The sequence below is a fragment of the Ovis aries genome, chromosome 3 (genome assembly GCF_016772045.2).
Source record: "Ovis aries strain OAR_USU_Benz2616 breed Rambouillet chromosome 3, ARS-UI_Ramb_v3.0, whole genome shotgun sequence".
In the NCBI taxonomy this organism is placed as follows: domain Eukaryota; kingdom Metazoa; phylum Chordata; class Mammalia; order Artiodactyla; family Bovidae; genus Ovis; species Ovis aries.
This window is the reverse complement of record NC_056056.1, coordinates 185,840,057-185,855,536: the sequence shown is the minus strand read 5'-3', so window position 1 is coordinate 185,855,536 and position 15,480 is coordinate 185,840,057. Positions and strand designations below refer to the sequence as shown.

Below are 15,480 nucleotides of genomic sequence, written 5' to 3'. Positions count from 1 at the left end.
TACCATGTGATTAAATGGTGCTTTCTTAAGATAGGGACTGTACTTTCAAGGAGCTCACAGTCAAATGCAAATAGAACAGAGTAGAATTACCTGAGGTGTGGTGGAGGAACTGGGATGTAGTAGGTTTGCTGGTGCTGAAGGACTCTAAAGAAAGACAGATGTGGGAGATAGACCTGGAAGAATATGTACAGTGGGGACAGGTCAGATGAGGCACACACTGAGCAGAGCTAGTGAAGGAGGAAAACCTAGGGCTCGCCTGGGACAGAGCTGTAAGTCCATTTTGGCATCACATAGGTTATATGTAGGCAAGCTGTTAGAGGTCAAGCTGGAAAGATAGAATGGAGCCACACTGTGGACATTTTGAGTACCATGCAGAGGGTTATGTTTAATTCTACAGATAGAGAGATCTGTTGAGGGAGGACTTTGTGTGTGTGTGTGTGTGTGTGTGTGTGTGTGTGTGTGTGTGTGTTTGTGAGTGAGTGTGTGATTTTGGCCCTTTGTTTCATTTTGTTTTAATCAAGGAAAGACTTTGATGAAAGTGAGCTTTAGGAACATGATAGTTATGGAGCAAAGGGGATATGTTAGCATGGGGAGTCTCCAGAGGCATGGAGACCCATCACCTAAGATGAATGGTGAAGGGGACTCGAGCCTTTCTGAATGGCAATACAGGTAGAAAACCCCTATGTGTTTGTGGAAAGAAAAACCAATAGGGCATGGCTACTGCTTTGCCTATAGGCTTGCATACACCTTTTGTTGTTGTTGTTTTCATTCAGTTGCTAAGCCCTGTCTAACGCTTTGTGACCCCATGGACTGTAGCCCTCCAGGCTCCTCTGTCTATGGGCTTTCCCAGGCAGGAATACTGGAATGGGTTACCATTACCTCCTCTAGGGTATATTCCCAACCCAGGGATCAAACCCACATCTCCTGCATTTGCAGCCATATTCTTTACCACCGAGCCACATGGGAAACCCCTGTTTCTCTATTCTAGGGGAAAGGAAAAGCTAATTTTAGCATTTGTGCTTTTATTGTCAGGATTGTATAGCATTAAGATGGCATCTAAGCAGCTGACCAAAAAAAAAAAAAAAACATCACTGGAAATTCTGTGTACTTTTAATAGCACCAGACTTCAACATGAATGAGAGCAGGGTTAAATTGTTCTTAAATGAGCTGAATAATTTCCATGTTGTCAGGTCACTGGAACCAGAATATATGCTCAATAAAAGTCTATAGGGTAATACAGAGGCCAAGTCACCACAAGCATTAGGCTCAGATATACCCTTCTCCCCAAGAAATGGTTCAACTTTACTTTGAAGCCAGTCAAATTTACTCTGAAGTCACCGCCCAATTGAAGTTGGCAAACCTTTAGCCTTTCCACTTTTCAGCACTTTTCACCAGTGCCACCGGATACCTTAAGTTCCAGTTTTCCTTCATTTCCTCAAAGACATCCCCTCTGTAACATTCCACAGTCTCCCCACAACCCCACCTCCTTCAGAGTTCACCCATTCTCTCCTACCATTGTCCATCTCAGCTTCCCAAACTTTGGACAGCACTGGCCAATCATGACTGTCTTGTGAAAGAACACAAAGTTAGCTGGTTTCTGGGGAGAATAAGATGATTGGACACAGAGATTAAAAAAATATAATCCTTGCACTCCTGGACTCATTGTGAAGTGGGGAAACAGACATGAGCAAGAACTTTTGTGTTCAGTTGCTCAGTTATGTCCAACTCTTTGTGACCCTATGGAATGTACAGGTTCCTCTGTCCATGGAATTTTCCAGGCAAGAATACTGGAGTGGGTCGCCATTTCCTTCTCCAAGGAATATTCCCCACCTAGGAATTGAATCCTCGTTTCTTGCTTTGGTAGGTGGACTCTTTACCCTGGGAAGCCCAAGCAAAAACATATAGCATGATAATTGCAGTAATCAAGGGACAAACATACTCTAGGTCAGAGAAAAGACAGCAAAGCTTACCTTGGGGTAGGATGTCCAGTACTTACTCTCCAGAAAGCTTTTCTTGATACACTACTAGGTTGGCCCTGTTTGGTGCACAGGAAAATTGAGGGAAAATATATATTCCTCTTGCTATTTCATTCAGTAAATACAAAAATTATGAAAATAATGATATAAAAAGTTGAATAAATAAGTTTCAAACCAAAAAAGATAGTAATATTTAGAGGAAATTGTCTGTATTATGTATGTATGTATGTCTGTGTGTGACTTTGCCTCTTTTAAAGCTATATAAGTAGAAGTTTAGAATTTGGAGCCCATGAGTTCAGACATCTTGAGTATCCCAAAGTGCTTTGACTTAGTTTCAGAAATGTGCTTTGGTTTATATAGTGTCTTTTTTTTGAAAGGAAAACTTTGTGCATTATTTAATTGTTTGATGTAGTTAAATATATAGTGTCCTTTTTTCGTGCCAATTTATTTACTAGTTTAAAGATAAGCAACAGCTCCAAATCAAATTTTGATAAAGGAGAACATGAACTGATTTTAGGTCCTGAAAAGGGCATCACTTAACCAATGAATGTCACATTAATCTCTTTGAACTGAAGAAATGGCAGGGTGAGATATGATCTGTTTGGCTATATTAGAAAAGATATTTTAAAACCAACTGTGATTCCTCTTGTTATTCCTCTTTCTAGATACATGCTTCTTGGAGGTTTTACTAAATATGTGTTAGCTCATTTTGTTTAATCAAATAGTTTTAAGTGTAGTTGTGAATGTTCCTATTTGTCCTCATCACCTGAAAATTTAGAACACATGCAATCATTGCTATTGTTCACAAGCGCCAGTGGAGGGCATGAGAAAATGATACAGTGGAATATGGCAGAGCTACAAATAGAAAAGGCAGATCATCTACGGAGCCCTGCAACTTCTTTTGCTTCGTGTTCTTGTGCTCTTAGTATTTTCCAAGATGAGCTAACTCACCAAACTTGGAGAAGCCTCCAAGTGTTACCTTTTTCATGCACACCAACAGCAGTGATAGCACGTGGTACCAGCCACGGGACATACAATCCGAGGGTATTGCTGGCTTCTGATGCTTTCTTAAACTTGTTTTCTTTACAGCTTTGTTAAAACTGGACTGTATTTCTTCAGACCTAGTTTTTGTAACCTGTATGTTTTTGTAGGTGAAAATAAAAATGGTCTTAGGTCAGTTAATCCACTGCTGACCCACAAATAAGATGAGGTAAAGGTAACAGTATTAGAAAGATAGAGAGGCACCTAGATTGTCCCTCCCTCTCTTCCAACACTCAGTGACCATGTGATTGAAATAACTTCTGTTTTTCTAAGTATTTGGAGTTGTTTTTAATTCTCAGACCTTCTCAGCCTTTCTCTTTTCAGTGTAAACCAGAAGGCATTTGATAGCTAGAAGATATTCAGTACTAATAGCCACAAAGCAAGGAAAACTAGACCATAACAGACAGTATTCACATTCCCCTCCAATATTGAAATTGAGAGTTGTGTTTCTGAATGTCTTGGCATTAAGCACTTCTTAAATACTCAATAATTTGTCATGAGAGGAAAACAATAACCTCTAATAAGATTTTTTGCAATCAAAATAATATGATTGTGTTGGGTCCAATAAAACGGGAATAAATGTACCAAACACATTAATTATAAAATCACACTAACATGTCACCTAATTTTTAAAAACTGTATTATATCCAAAGTTTCACCAAATAGATCTACCAGCTAAGAGAAACATTCAATATTTAATCAACGATAATTTCATTGCTCTCTTAGATAAAACCAGGTAGACTCTGGGATTATCAAAATGATTTTAACATCTTTTAAAAAAAAAATTAGGTTGGTGCCATGGTAACTCAGTTATTCATGATACAGATCTTCTTGAAGGTAGAGGTGTTCAACAGTCACTGTATTAAAGTTGCTTCATTGTGCTATTCTCACCCCACTTGACAGACGATTAAAGCTATTAGAGCACTTTAAAGCTCATTGGAAATCTCTGGAAATGGTTACAAGTTATTAGCATAGACTCTAACCAGATCTCCAAAATACAGTGTGTGGGTTCTAAGACAGATTGTAAGTTCTGATAAATGCAGTTGCCTTTCTTTGTTAAGGCATTACTGCTACTGCTGCTAAGTCACTTCAGTCGTGCCCGACTCTGCACGACCCCATAGACAGCAGCCCCCCAGTCTCCCCCGTCCCTGGGATTCTCCAGGTAAGAACACTGGAGTGGGTTGCCATTTCCTTCTCCAATGCATGAAAGTGAAAAGTGAAAGTGAAGTCGCTCAGTCGTGTCCGACTCTTCGCGACCCCATAGACTGCAGCCTACCAGGCTCCTCCACCCATGGGATTTTCCAAGCAAGAGTACTGGAGTGGGGTGCCACTGCCTTCTCCAGTTAAGGCATTAAGCAGAATTTAAAACAAAAATCAAAGCTGAAGGTTTCAAGATTAGTGCCAAGGTTCTAATAGGACAATAGTGAATGAGAGGGGCTGCCACTGACACCTCTGATGACAACCTCTCAAGTCCATGACCAAGGCAGCCACCCCAGTGTTGGACACCCAACTGGCACTCACAATACATTCATTGAATGTACCTTGATAGGTACATTCCCTCTGAGAGGCTATAACTGAAGATAGAAATTAGCTCTATGTAATCAAGTAGCAGGGAGCTTCCCAGGTGGCGCTAGGGGTAAAGAACCCACCTGTCAATGCAGGAGACATGAGACACAGATTCCATCCCTGGGTCGGGAAGATCCCCTGGAGGAGGGCATGGCAACCCACTCCAGTATTCTTGTCTGGAGAATCCCATGGACAGAGGAGCCTAGTGTGCTGCAGTCCATGGGGTCACAAAGAGTTGGACATGACTGAAGTGACTTAGCGTGCGTGCGCACACACACACAATCAAGCAGCAGACTGCATAACAACTGGATACATCTATTGAGACAGAAGGCCATAGGATTCAACTAGTAATGTTGGGCTAAGCAGTGGGGAAGATCTCATCCATCTTGCATCATGTGGATAGGTTCACACTCAAGCCTTGGTGTCCTTTGACGGTTCCAAATTTCAGAACTCAAGCTGGAACGGGGAAGTTCTGTTTGTCGTGTCTCACAGTTTCTTTTTGGTATGTTGTCTGACACATGCTGACAACGTTCTTTTTCACTCTGACTACCTTTAGGTGGTTAGACGACGCTATTATTGATGAGATCACACCCAAGCTGATCGGAGATCGGCCTAACACATACACCTATACCAAGGCCTTGGGAGAAGTGGTGGTGCAGCAGGAAGGTGGCAACCTCAACATTGCCATCATACGGCCCTCCATCGTGGGAGCAACCTGGCAGGAGCCCTTCCCAGTAAGCCCACTTGCCTGGATTCCATGCTTTGCTTCTGAACCAGCATCTCTCCTGTCCAATTACTCTCTGATGTCTGTTTTTTTTTTTTTTTTTTCCAGTATAGATAGCTGAGTACAGCAAATGTAAGGACCAAAGTGCACGTTTGTTTCAGGATTTACTCACCAGCGGGCTCCTCTGATGTTACACTGACCGTCCTAGAGTTGGGTGGAGTCTTCAGTTAGTTTCTCAATAACTCTAGTCTCAAAATTCCCATGGGAAATAACTTTATTTCTTGGCTTCTCCGCAATAGTTTAAATATACAAGAATGTTCCTGCTGGCCAAGTTGATAACATTAACAAATTGCCAGGGTAAATAGGAATAGCAAAGCTCAGAGAAAGTCCTCAGTTTAGGAATAATGATTTTTATCTGCGTCTACTTCTGTATCTTTTTGAAAGTACTTTGAATTATGCCATCTTTTTTTGGAGCAATTCTGTAAAGTTTTTGTACCAGATAAATTCAAGCTCCATTACTTATTGACATGCAACCTTTTACATATTAGTTGTCTCATATGTAAAACTGGGCTAACCACACCCATTGTGGAAGGTTGATGAAATGAGACAGTGTAGTGGTATGTCTACTGCAGTGCCTGGTCCCTAATAAAAGGCTCAACTAATATTAATCCCTTCAAGTTCTCTCTCCTTTCCCATCTTATACATTTTGACTTTCAAAGATAAACAGACATTCTGAGGTCAACTGACTTGCTTTGGGCTTAGGAGACAAACTCATAAAGACGTTTTTCTCTAACTGCTCCTAAAGACAATATTTTCTCTACCATCTATAGCAAGCTAATACAAGTTGATCTTGAGATAGAATGAATGAAAGATGCTATGATTCTTACCATTGTCAAGTAAGAGTCAATTTTATGCAAACTATGTTTGAAATGTTCCCCTGAGAAGTTAAAATCAGGCCCAAGTGAGGAAAATGAATTGATTAGCAGATTATGATATTAAGATGAGATCCAATTTAGCTCCTAAGATGTCATAGACAGCTTGAAACTATTCTTGATTCCTGCTATGAAATAAATGCTGGCAGAATTTTAATTCTTCCACAAACCAAGTGCAAAAATATCCAGTGCTTTCTCACTGATCTCTGTTTGCAATTTTGGAAATAGTGGACTAGACAGTTTATCGGCTGGAGTTTCATTGTTCTTGTTTGGAGTTTAAGATTAGACTGCAGATATTCCAAAGGTACTGTGATTTTCTGACATGTGGAACCAACTAGAGATCTTTTCCCTTTTCTCTTTTTAGGGTTGGGTTGATAACTTAAATGGACCTAGTGGGCTCATTATTGCGGTATGTATAACGGTGTGGAAACAATTACTTCAAATGTAGTGGAGGGACAGTAACGAAATGCTAGTATTGGCTTAGCTTTACTGATGCAAGACCATAAGCATTCCTTTACTCTCTACAATTGATGCAAATTATTTCAGTTTTGCTGATTGAAAAATAGAGGCAGAATGAAATTAATTATCTGTCAATATCATTATCAGGAAAATAGAAGTACTGTGATATCTTCAATTGCCACTTAGGAATTTTATTTTTGGATAGAATTTTGAGCCTCTAGTACCATGCTTAGTTAACACAAGATGGGGGTATTTCCTTCTTTTCGCTCTTTAACCATAGCTAGAATTAGGGATGTGATAAAACTCATATCCCCAAAGATTATTAAATTTATGTGCATTTGGATAGAAAGTATATAAATGCATAAGTATATCAATATCTATTTCTCAATATATCTAAGAAAGAGAACTACCAATTGGAGGAAGTTTTTCAAATATAAAAACTGATGACTATAGGAAACACTTTTCAACACTAATCCTCTCACAGACAAGGAGATATATCAACCATTCCTCTGGGTCAGCAGACCTTTGTGTGCATCTCCCTGCAGTGAAGACTGATCCTGTGAGCTGCGGAGCTTTCCAGTTCACACTGAAGCATTTTAGGCTCAGAACTACAACTCTTCTCTTTCGGACACTGAAATGGATTTCATGTCTTTAAATGAGTTTAAATTTTGTTTGGGATCTCATGTTTCAGACTGTGCCTCTGTTCTTCACAGAACTAGATCCAACATGAACTAAATACAAATAAAAGACAGTGAATTATGACTACTTGTCAAAGATAGTGACAATGAACTTCTTTCTGATTTCTTTCTCTTTCTGTTCCCTACCTGCCTTCAACTCTTGAGGCTTAGTTGGAAGTGAGTGTTCAGTAACTTAGAACATAGCTATTTTAACATGATACCAGAGTGAGTTTTATTACACTGTTAGCAAAGCTGCACATGTATTCAGATTTTCTAAAATTTTCCAAATTGATTTCCATATTCTGAAGGACAGGAGGAGGGCATGGTAACCCACTACAGTATTTTTTTTTTTTTAAATTTTAAAATCTTTAATTCTTACATGCATTCCCAAACATGAACCCCCCTCCCACCTCCCTCCCCATAACATCTTTCTGGGTCATCCCCATGCACCAGCCCCAAGAATGCTGCATCCTGCGTCAGACATAGACTGGCGATTCAATTCACATGATAGTATACATGTTAGAATGGCATTCTCCCAAATCATCCCACCCTCTCCCTCTCCCTCTGAGTCCAAAAGTCCGTTATACACATCTGTGTCTCTTTCCCTGTCTTGCATACAGGGTCGTCATTGCCATCTTCCTAAATTCCATATATATGTGTTAGTATACTGTATTGGTGTTTTTCTTTCTGGCTTACTTCACTCTGTATAATCGGCTCCAGTTTCATCCATCTCATCAGAACTGATTCAAATGAATTCTTTTTAACTGCTGAGTAATACTCCATTGTGTATATGTACCACAGTATTTTTGCCTGGAGGAATCCCATGGACAGAGGAGCCTGGTGGGCTATAGTCTATAGGGTTGCAAAGAGTCGGACTCGACTGAAACGACTTAGCAAGCACACTTGTCCAAGTTAATCAGTTACAAGAAGACAGAAATTAGGAATATAAGAAAGTGCTGACCACTGCAAATTGATGTCAGAAACATGCAGGGTGTAAATAATCAATTACTTCAAAAAGTCAGTAAACTGGCTCCTTTGTTTATTGACATGGCATTTATTAACATGAACAATTCCCAATTCTTGCATCTATATAGCATCAGTGATCTGTGAGGTAAACAAAGATGCTGAACAAAAAGTAAATAACGGTGGCCTTTTCCACAAGTAATAAAAAGTTTTTGTTAAGCAGTGGGATTTTATCAGTTTAAAAAGGTGTTTCTTAAACTGCTAGTTCCTACTATTTCTTGTAAACTAGTAGACTCTAGCTAAAAATGACAACATTTAAGAAATGGTAAGTTAAATTAATGGTAAATTTGGGAAAAGTTAATTCTTAGAATATCTTATGAATTAATTTTTAAGATATTAAATCTTATTCTTGTTTTTTCTTTTATTCTTGGTGTTTATTAATTAGCTAAATACATTAAACTCCTCACAAGCTTGAGGAATTTCACTCTGAAGAGGAACCTGAGGATCACTGGTGGTTCTTGGAGATGTTGGCACTTGAACTTGGATGGGGAGGTTGGATGGCCTGAGAGCAGTCAGTCTTGGCACATTAACCTAGCAAGCAGTGAATCAGTGTTAGTTATTATTACTACCAGCATTGATACTATCTGTCTGATATATACTTTAGCCCCAGCTGTTACATAACGCCTGGTTCAATAATTTATGTCCTTTTTTCTGTGCAGGCTGGGAAAGGGTTTCTTCGGTCCATAAGAGCTACTCCGATGGCTGTGGCAGATTTGATTCCAGCAGACACAGTGGTCAATCTCACTTTGGCTGTAGGATGGTACACGGCAGTTCACAGGTGCGGAGTGGATACTTAAACTGGCTTTCAAAGATTTGATGAGGAGGAGGGTAACTATGTTGGGCACCTATTCAAAATATATGAATTTTACTGAAGAAGACCCCAAATGTGAGAGGGTATCTGTTTGGATATTTCACAGAGTTCTAATTACATCATAATATAGGCATCGAGTTGTGTTATAAATACCAGTTAGTACTTGGTTGATCATAATATAATAAATTCTTCAAATCACTTAACCATGAAATTCTCAATAATTGAAAAGCTTTTCTTTCTATTCAGCAACCTAAAATGCAGCTTCCTTTTTTAAGGCAAAGAAGATAAAAGTAGATGAAATGAGAGCATATTTTTCTTCATTTCTCAGTCCCTAATAAAAGTCAAAAGTTCAGATCACCGTGTGTGTGTGACAGAGGTATTTTTAGTACAAAGAAAAATAATAGGTTGTTTGTATATTTAACTTTGTTAATAAACAAAACTTTTATTAATTACTTGAAGTTAGATATTTAGATGTTGTCCAATCCAACAGCGCTTCATTGGATTTAGGAAAAATCATAGCCCATATTTTTGCCCAGTAAAGACGTCAAGAAATTAGAAATACAATTTGCTTTGTCATCATCATGCTGCCTCCATTTGCTCCATAAATATGTCAGCCTATGGGATTTTGTTCTTCATACACATGTACACACACACACACACTTGCACTTTTCCTAGTTTTCCATTTTGTTTTTAACCCAAAGAAGGAACAAAAGATGAAAGTGGTGTGTGGAGTGCCTTGTGCGTCAGGCTGTGCTTAGTCGCTCAGTCGTGCCCAACTCTTTGTGACCCCAGGGACTGTAGCCCGCCAGGCTCCTCTGTCCATGGGGATTCTCCAGGCAAGAATACTGGAGGGGATTGCCATGCCCTCCTCCAGGGGATCTTCCCAACCCAGGGATTGAATCCCAGTCTACCATATCTTAGGAGGATTCTTTACCACCTGAGCCACCTAAGAATGCCTTAGTGATGGGAATTATTGGGAAAAAAAAATTGTTTAAGTGTTATTTTCTCTATCTTTCTTTCATTAGTTCTCCATTTTCTTATATTTACCTAACTTTTGTTTTTCAGACCTAAGTCGACATTGGTCTACCACTGTACATCTGGCAACCTCAATCCCTGTAATTGGGGCAAAATGGGTAAGTGCCTATAGCAAGGTACCTAAGGAACCATTAGAGAATGCTCATTCGCAATTAGCATCTGCCACAGGGAAAAACAAAATGTCATGGAGCTTTGAGTCTAATGGGGGAAAAGACAAAACACAGGTAAAGCCAGAAAATTAATTGCAAATCATAAATGTGTAGTTAATTAGAATGCACTGTGGTATCTCAAAGAAAGGGACCAGTGAAATAGCGGCATGATTGTGAGCAATAAGGGCTCCATTGGCTATAGAGATTTAAAAAACAAATGAAGTCAAGCCAAAGTCAGTAATCATAAGCAATATCAGTGATAAAATACTTCTCCTGAGCCACTGTGCTCACGCACACAGCCCTCGTCGCCCTGGACATATCACTGAGAATGTGCCATGATTAATGGCCAAGTAGATTTAGAAAAGTCCAATGATACTAACTGGTGTCATTGAGTCAGTGATACTCTTTATTAATTTAGGCAGTCAGCCATAGTGTAACCTTGAAAGCAGCCTGTTGAATTGAATTAGAATTAATTCTGCATATGACAGAAAATTAGCTAACCAATCTTGTACTCTGCTTCTGATTTTCTTACAAATATCTGAAACTTTTAGATCATCTAATTGCTGTTTAGCTACTAGATGTTGAAAAAAATTAAATGTGCTTAATTTGTTAGAATCTTATCTCCAATTCAGAGCATTCCACTGTGCTATTCTATTTGCAAAGTTATTATTTCAGTAAAAGTAAAATGAATTATCTATTACCATCATATCCAGTTATTTAGATCATATAGCGAAATAATTCTGGAAATAAAAATAAATCTCTATCTCAGTAACAGAATTAAGGTATCATTCATACAAAGAGCATTAGTAGAAGTAACCAAGATACTTAAATTCTTAAATCAAAAGATGCTACATGTAAATCCATACCTAGGATTCAAAATAGTCTTCTTCCTTGCTGAAAATTCTGTCTATTTTATGGACATACACAATGTAATAGTTGAAAGTGATCTTAAAAATAATCTAGTGTGCTTACTTCTTTTGATTATGGTACATATAAAACTCTCATTCTGCTTTTTCTCTCTTTTCCTTGTTTTTAAATTGAAGTAGACTTATTTACAGTGTTGTGTTAATTTCATGTATACTGCAAAGTGATTCAGATAGATAGGTAGATAGATATCATTCTGCTCTTAAACTTTGCTTTGACAGAAATTTCTGAATCAGTGAAAGTCAGACAATCAAATCACTGCAGCTTGTTCCATGTTACATAGCCACTTACTAACTTTTTTCTTTATTTATATATATATTATTCAACTATAGCTGACTTATAGTGTTTCCGGTACACAGCAAGATGATTCAGTTATACATAAACACAGATATTATTTTCAAATTATTTTCCGTTATAGTTATTACAAGATATTGACTATAGTTCCCTGTGCTATACAGTAAACCTTTGTTGCATATCTAATTTCTTAAAATTAGAAATCTAGCTTTCAATTTGCCATGTACTAACTTTAACACTCAACAAGAAGGATAAAATTTAGAGGAAAGCCTTTCATTCACAAAACCATTAAAAACTTTGTATTTTCGAAATGAAACTATGATACAGTAAAAATTAAATTCTTTAAAAAATAGTCTAGTGTTTTCACTTTATTTTACACACAAAGCCCAGAGAGGGTAAATGATTTATTCATTGCACATGGGGAGCGGGAGCCAGACATAGAAGTAAATGAGGGGTATGAACATGTAATGATCACCCCACTAGGAAAGTCAACATGAATCTCTCTGGGAGGAAAAGACTCAGGATCAGATGTTTCTGGGTAATCTTTTCTGTATGGGGTATATATTTTTCATACAGATTTCCAGGTAGTATCTTTTACAGAGGACAGTAACCATATTATCATAATAATTGACAACTTCATCATAACTGAGTAATGAACTTAGGCAACTTTGAAAATTCTACATAAATCAAAAGTAAGTTCAAAAGAATGACTACCTTTTGAAAAGAAGTATTTGATTTACAGATGTACATAAAAAGCTTTAAACCATGTTTTATATAAGTAATGATATACTTTTTAAGATTATTATTTAAGAAAACTCTGGAGACAAGAGTAAAACAATTGAGTCTGACATATTGCCAGAATAGTAGAAACACCAAACAAGTAAAAGACTGGTATTTAAAATGAACCAACATGAAGGAATCCTAATTTTATAGTCTCTCTTTTACATAGATCTTTATAAAACTTTAAGTAAAATGTTAAGAAACTTTCCTGATTGTTCTGCAAGTAAACCAAAGAAATAACACCCCCAGGCTCTGTCTTGGGCTTTCTGAATAGACTAGATAACCTTGAAATTGAATTGAAATTTTAGTGTTGACTAAAACTATTTTCCCAAGAAGTTGTTTTAGGGTAAAGGTTTCAAGTGAAGGATTCAATTCTCAACCAATTTACATTGTTTAAATTTGCAGATGACCACTTGCCTGGTATAAAATTCTTAGTACTATTCTTGACTCTACACAACAAACCCTTACTATTAATTGTTTTGACCCATTGCAAATACCATCCACCACAATGGGTGGCATTTACAATGCTCCTGGACTTAGCACTTAATCTCCCCCACTCTCACCCCCTCTCCAGGACTCCAAGTCTTAGCAACCTTTGAAAAAATCCCATTTGAGAGAGCTTTCAGGAGGCCAAACGCTGACTTCACAACCAACAACATCACAACCCATTACTGGAATGCTGTCAGTCACCGGGCCCCTGCCATCATCTATGACTTCTATCTTCGTCTCACAGGAAGGAAGCCCAGGTGAGTAATGGAGACAATAGCTTTAGGAGGGTCTCTGCATGAAAGTTAAGGACTCCAGTCCTTTGCCTTCCCATCTCCTACGGATCAAAGTGACAACTGAATCACAGTTATGACTATATCTCTAAGGGAGTTAACTATATCTCTATATAGTTATGATTTTATCTCTATAGAGGGACAATCAAAGCAGTAGTAGTGGGAACCCCAAGGGGACCCTACCTTAATGTTAAGGAACTTGCTTGATGAATTCAGCAGGTAATCAATCACCTAAAAAGAAAAGTAACTGAGAGTCTGTATCTGGGAGTTTGTAAATTGTTAGATTCAATCCCCGGGTCGGGAATTTCCCTTGGAGGAGGGTATGGCAACCCACTCCAGTATTCTTGCCTGGAGAATCCTGTGGACAGGAGAGCTTGACGGGCTATAATAATCCATAGGATCACAAAGAGTTGGATGTGAACTCAGTGATTTAGCAGGACAGTTAATCTTACAATGTACTACAATGGGAACAGCCTCACATACACACAAGGGGTGATGCATGACAAGCTCATTTTAATTCTCACAACAACCCAAGGAGGGTATTCTCATCCCAGTGTTACAGATGAGGAAATGCAAGTTAGAGGAAGAATTTTAAGTAGGCTCAGAGGAAGAGACAGAGGAAAGATATGGAGAAATCTGAACTGGACTGACTGCCACGTGGAGATGAGTGGAGAGAGTAGAGGGAGCAAAGTGGAGTGTCAGGGTGTTGATGCTGGGTGACTTAGGGCATGGCCCTTTCTACTCTGGTATCACTTGAATAATACTTTGTGTGTAATTCCTGCCGTCAGAAGCATGATGTTAGCCTCTTTTAAAGGAGATATTCTCAGTGTGTTTATTTCCATTCTTATTAGTAGAGCAAATGAGTGATGCTTAGGCAATGTAGAGTTTATCCACACTTTCAGAGATCTTCCTTAGAGTTCAAAACTCATTGTCAGTTTCTTCATGAGTAAGGTGAAAAGGGGGACACTATGTTTGTGGAAAAATATTTTTATAAGGGGCTTATTAAATAAAGATGGGAAAAGAAGGAAAACCAAACACTGCTGCCATCAACACTGAAGCCTTTAAAATATATCAGGGTTGGAAGGAGACCTGGATGAAGAGCAAAGTTCAGTAAGTAGAAAAGAAAAACAGGAGGAACAAGGCCAGTAAAAATCTTTATGTATTTTGTTTGTAAGAAGTTTAATTGTAATATTCATGGGAAATGATTATTCATTTGGTTATAGGAATCTTAAGAATAATCTTTATGGTAGAAAGTGCTAGAATCCTTCTGGACTCTCTCCTTCCCCAAGTGTGTTTGTGTGTAATCACTTATGCATTTACAACCATATGTATGGTTTTGCTTTGAGGTAAGGTGTGTCTCTATGTATGTTTAAATCAATCCTACATACTTTCTTTTTCACTTGTATTCCATGAAAATCCAAGTCATTCTGCTAGTGCTGTCTTTTTCACCCCCATTAAGAACAATGGGACAAGTGTCAGTGCACATGCGTCCTTACAGAATGTGCCTTTGGGTCTGTAGAGGATGCTGAGGTGTAGGCTTGCTAGACTGGAGGGTACACTCAACATGGATATTATGACTGCTACCAGGTTGCCTTAAAGGCAGCCTCTGTCAGTTTATACACTATCACAACAGCATGTGAAAGTATAAATCTGTTCTTTCTCACTCTCATTAATACTTTGCAAAAATCAATATTTTGAATTGTTAAGCTAATGACAAGAAATAGCATCTCTGTCACTTTGATTTGCATTTTCCTTGATTGATGGAGGGGCTGGGCTTTCATTTGTTTATTGAACATTCATGTTTTCTCTGTTATGAGTTGCCTGCTTCTATTTCTCACCTACTTTTTAATTTTTTTATTGAAATATAATTTATTTACAATGTTCAGATGTACAGCAGTGATTCATATATATATATATATATATATATATATATATACACAGGCCCTTATTGCTTATTTTATATATAGTAATGTGTATCTGTTAATATCAAATTCTAAGTTTATCCCTCCCTGCTTTCCCCTTTGGGAACCATAAGTTTGTTTTCTATGTGATCCTGTTTCTGTTTCACAATAGATTCATTCATATCATTCTTTTTAGATTCTACATATAAGTTATATCATATGATATTTGTCTTTCTCTGTCTTAATTACTTGCTTAGTATGATAATCTCTATGTCCATTCAAGTTGCTGCAACAGCATTATTTCATTCTTTTTTATGGTTAATAATATTTCTATTTTTCTATTTGATTTTACTTATTAATTTATGGAGGCTGTGTGTATATGTTTATATGTGTAAATATATAGTTTTTA

The 15,480-nt window shown here is 37.9% G+C and overlaps 1 protein-coding gene across 7 annotated transcripts in view; it reads left to right on the top strand.

Moving 5' to 3' along the window:
• FAR2 (fatty acyl-CoA reductase 2) overlaps positions 1–15,480 on the top strand; it is a 177,322-nt gene that overhangs the window by 151,588 nt on the left and 10,254 nt on the right. For all 7 annotated transcript variants that reach the window (XM_060413249.1, XM_060413246.1, XM_060413247.1 and 4 more), the window contains 5 exons: positions 5,140–5,317; positions 6,604–6,648; positions 9,058–9,176; positions 10,275–10,342; positions 12,966–13,137. In XM_060413249.1, the coding sequence (XP_060269232.1) occupies positions 5,140–5,317; positions 6,604–6,648; positions 9,058–9,176; positions 10,275–10,342; positions 12,966–13,137 (582 nt within the window). The remainder of the gene's footprint in view (positions 1–5,139; positions 5,318–6,603; positions 6,649–9,057; positions 9,177–10,274; positions 10,343–12,965; positions 13,138–15,480) is intronic.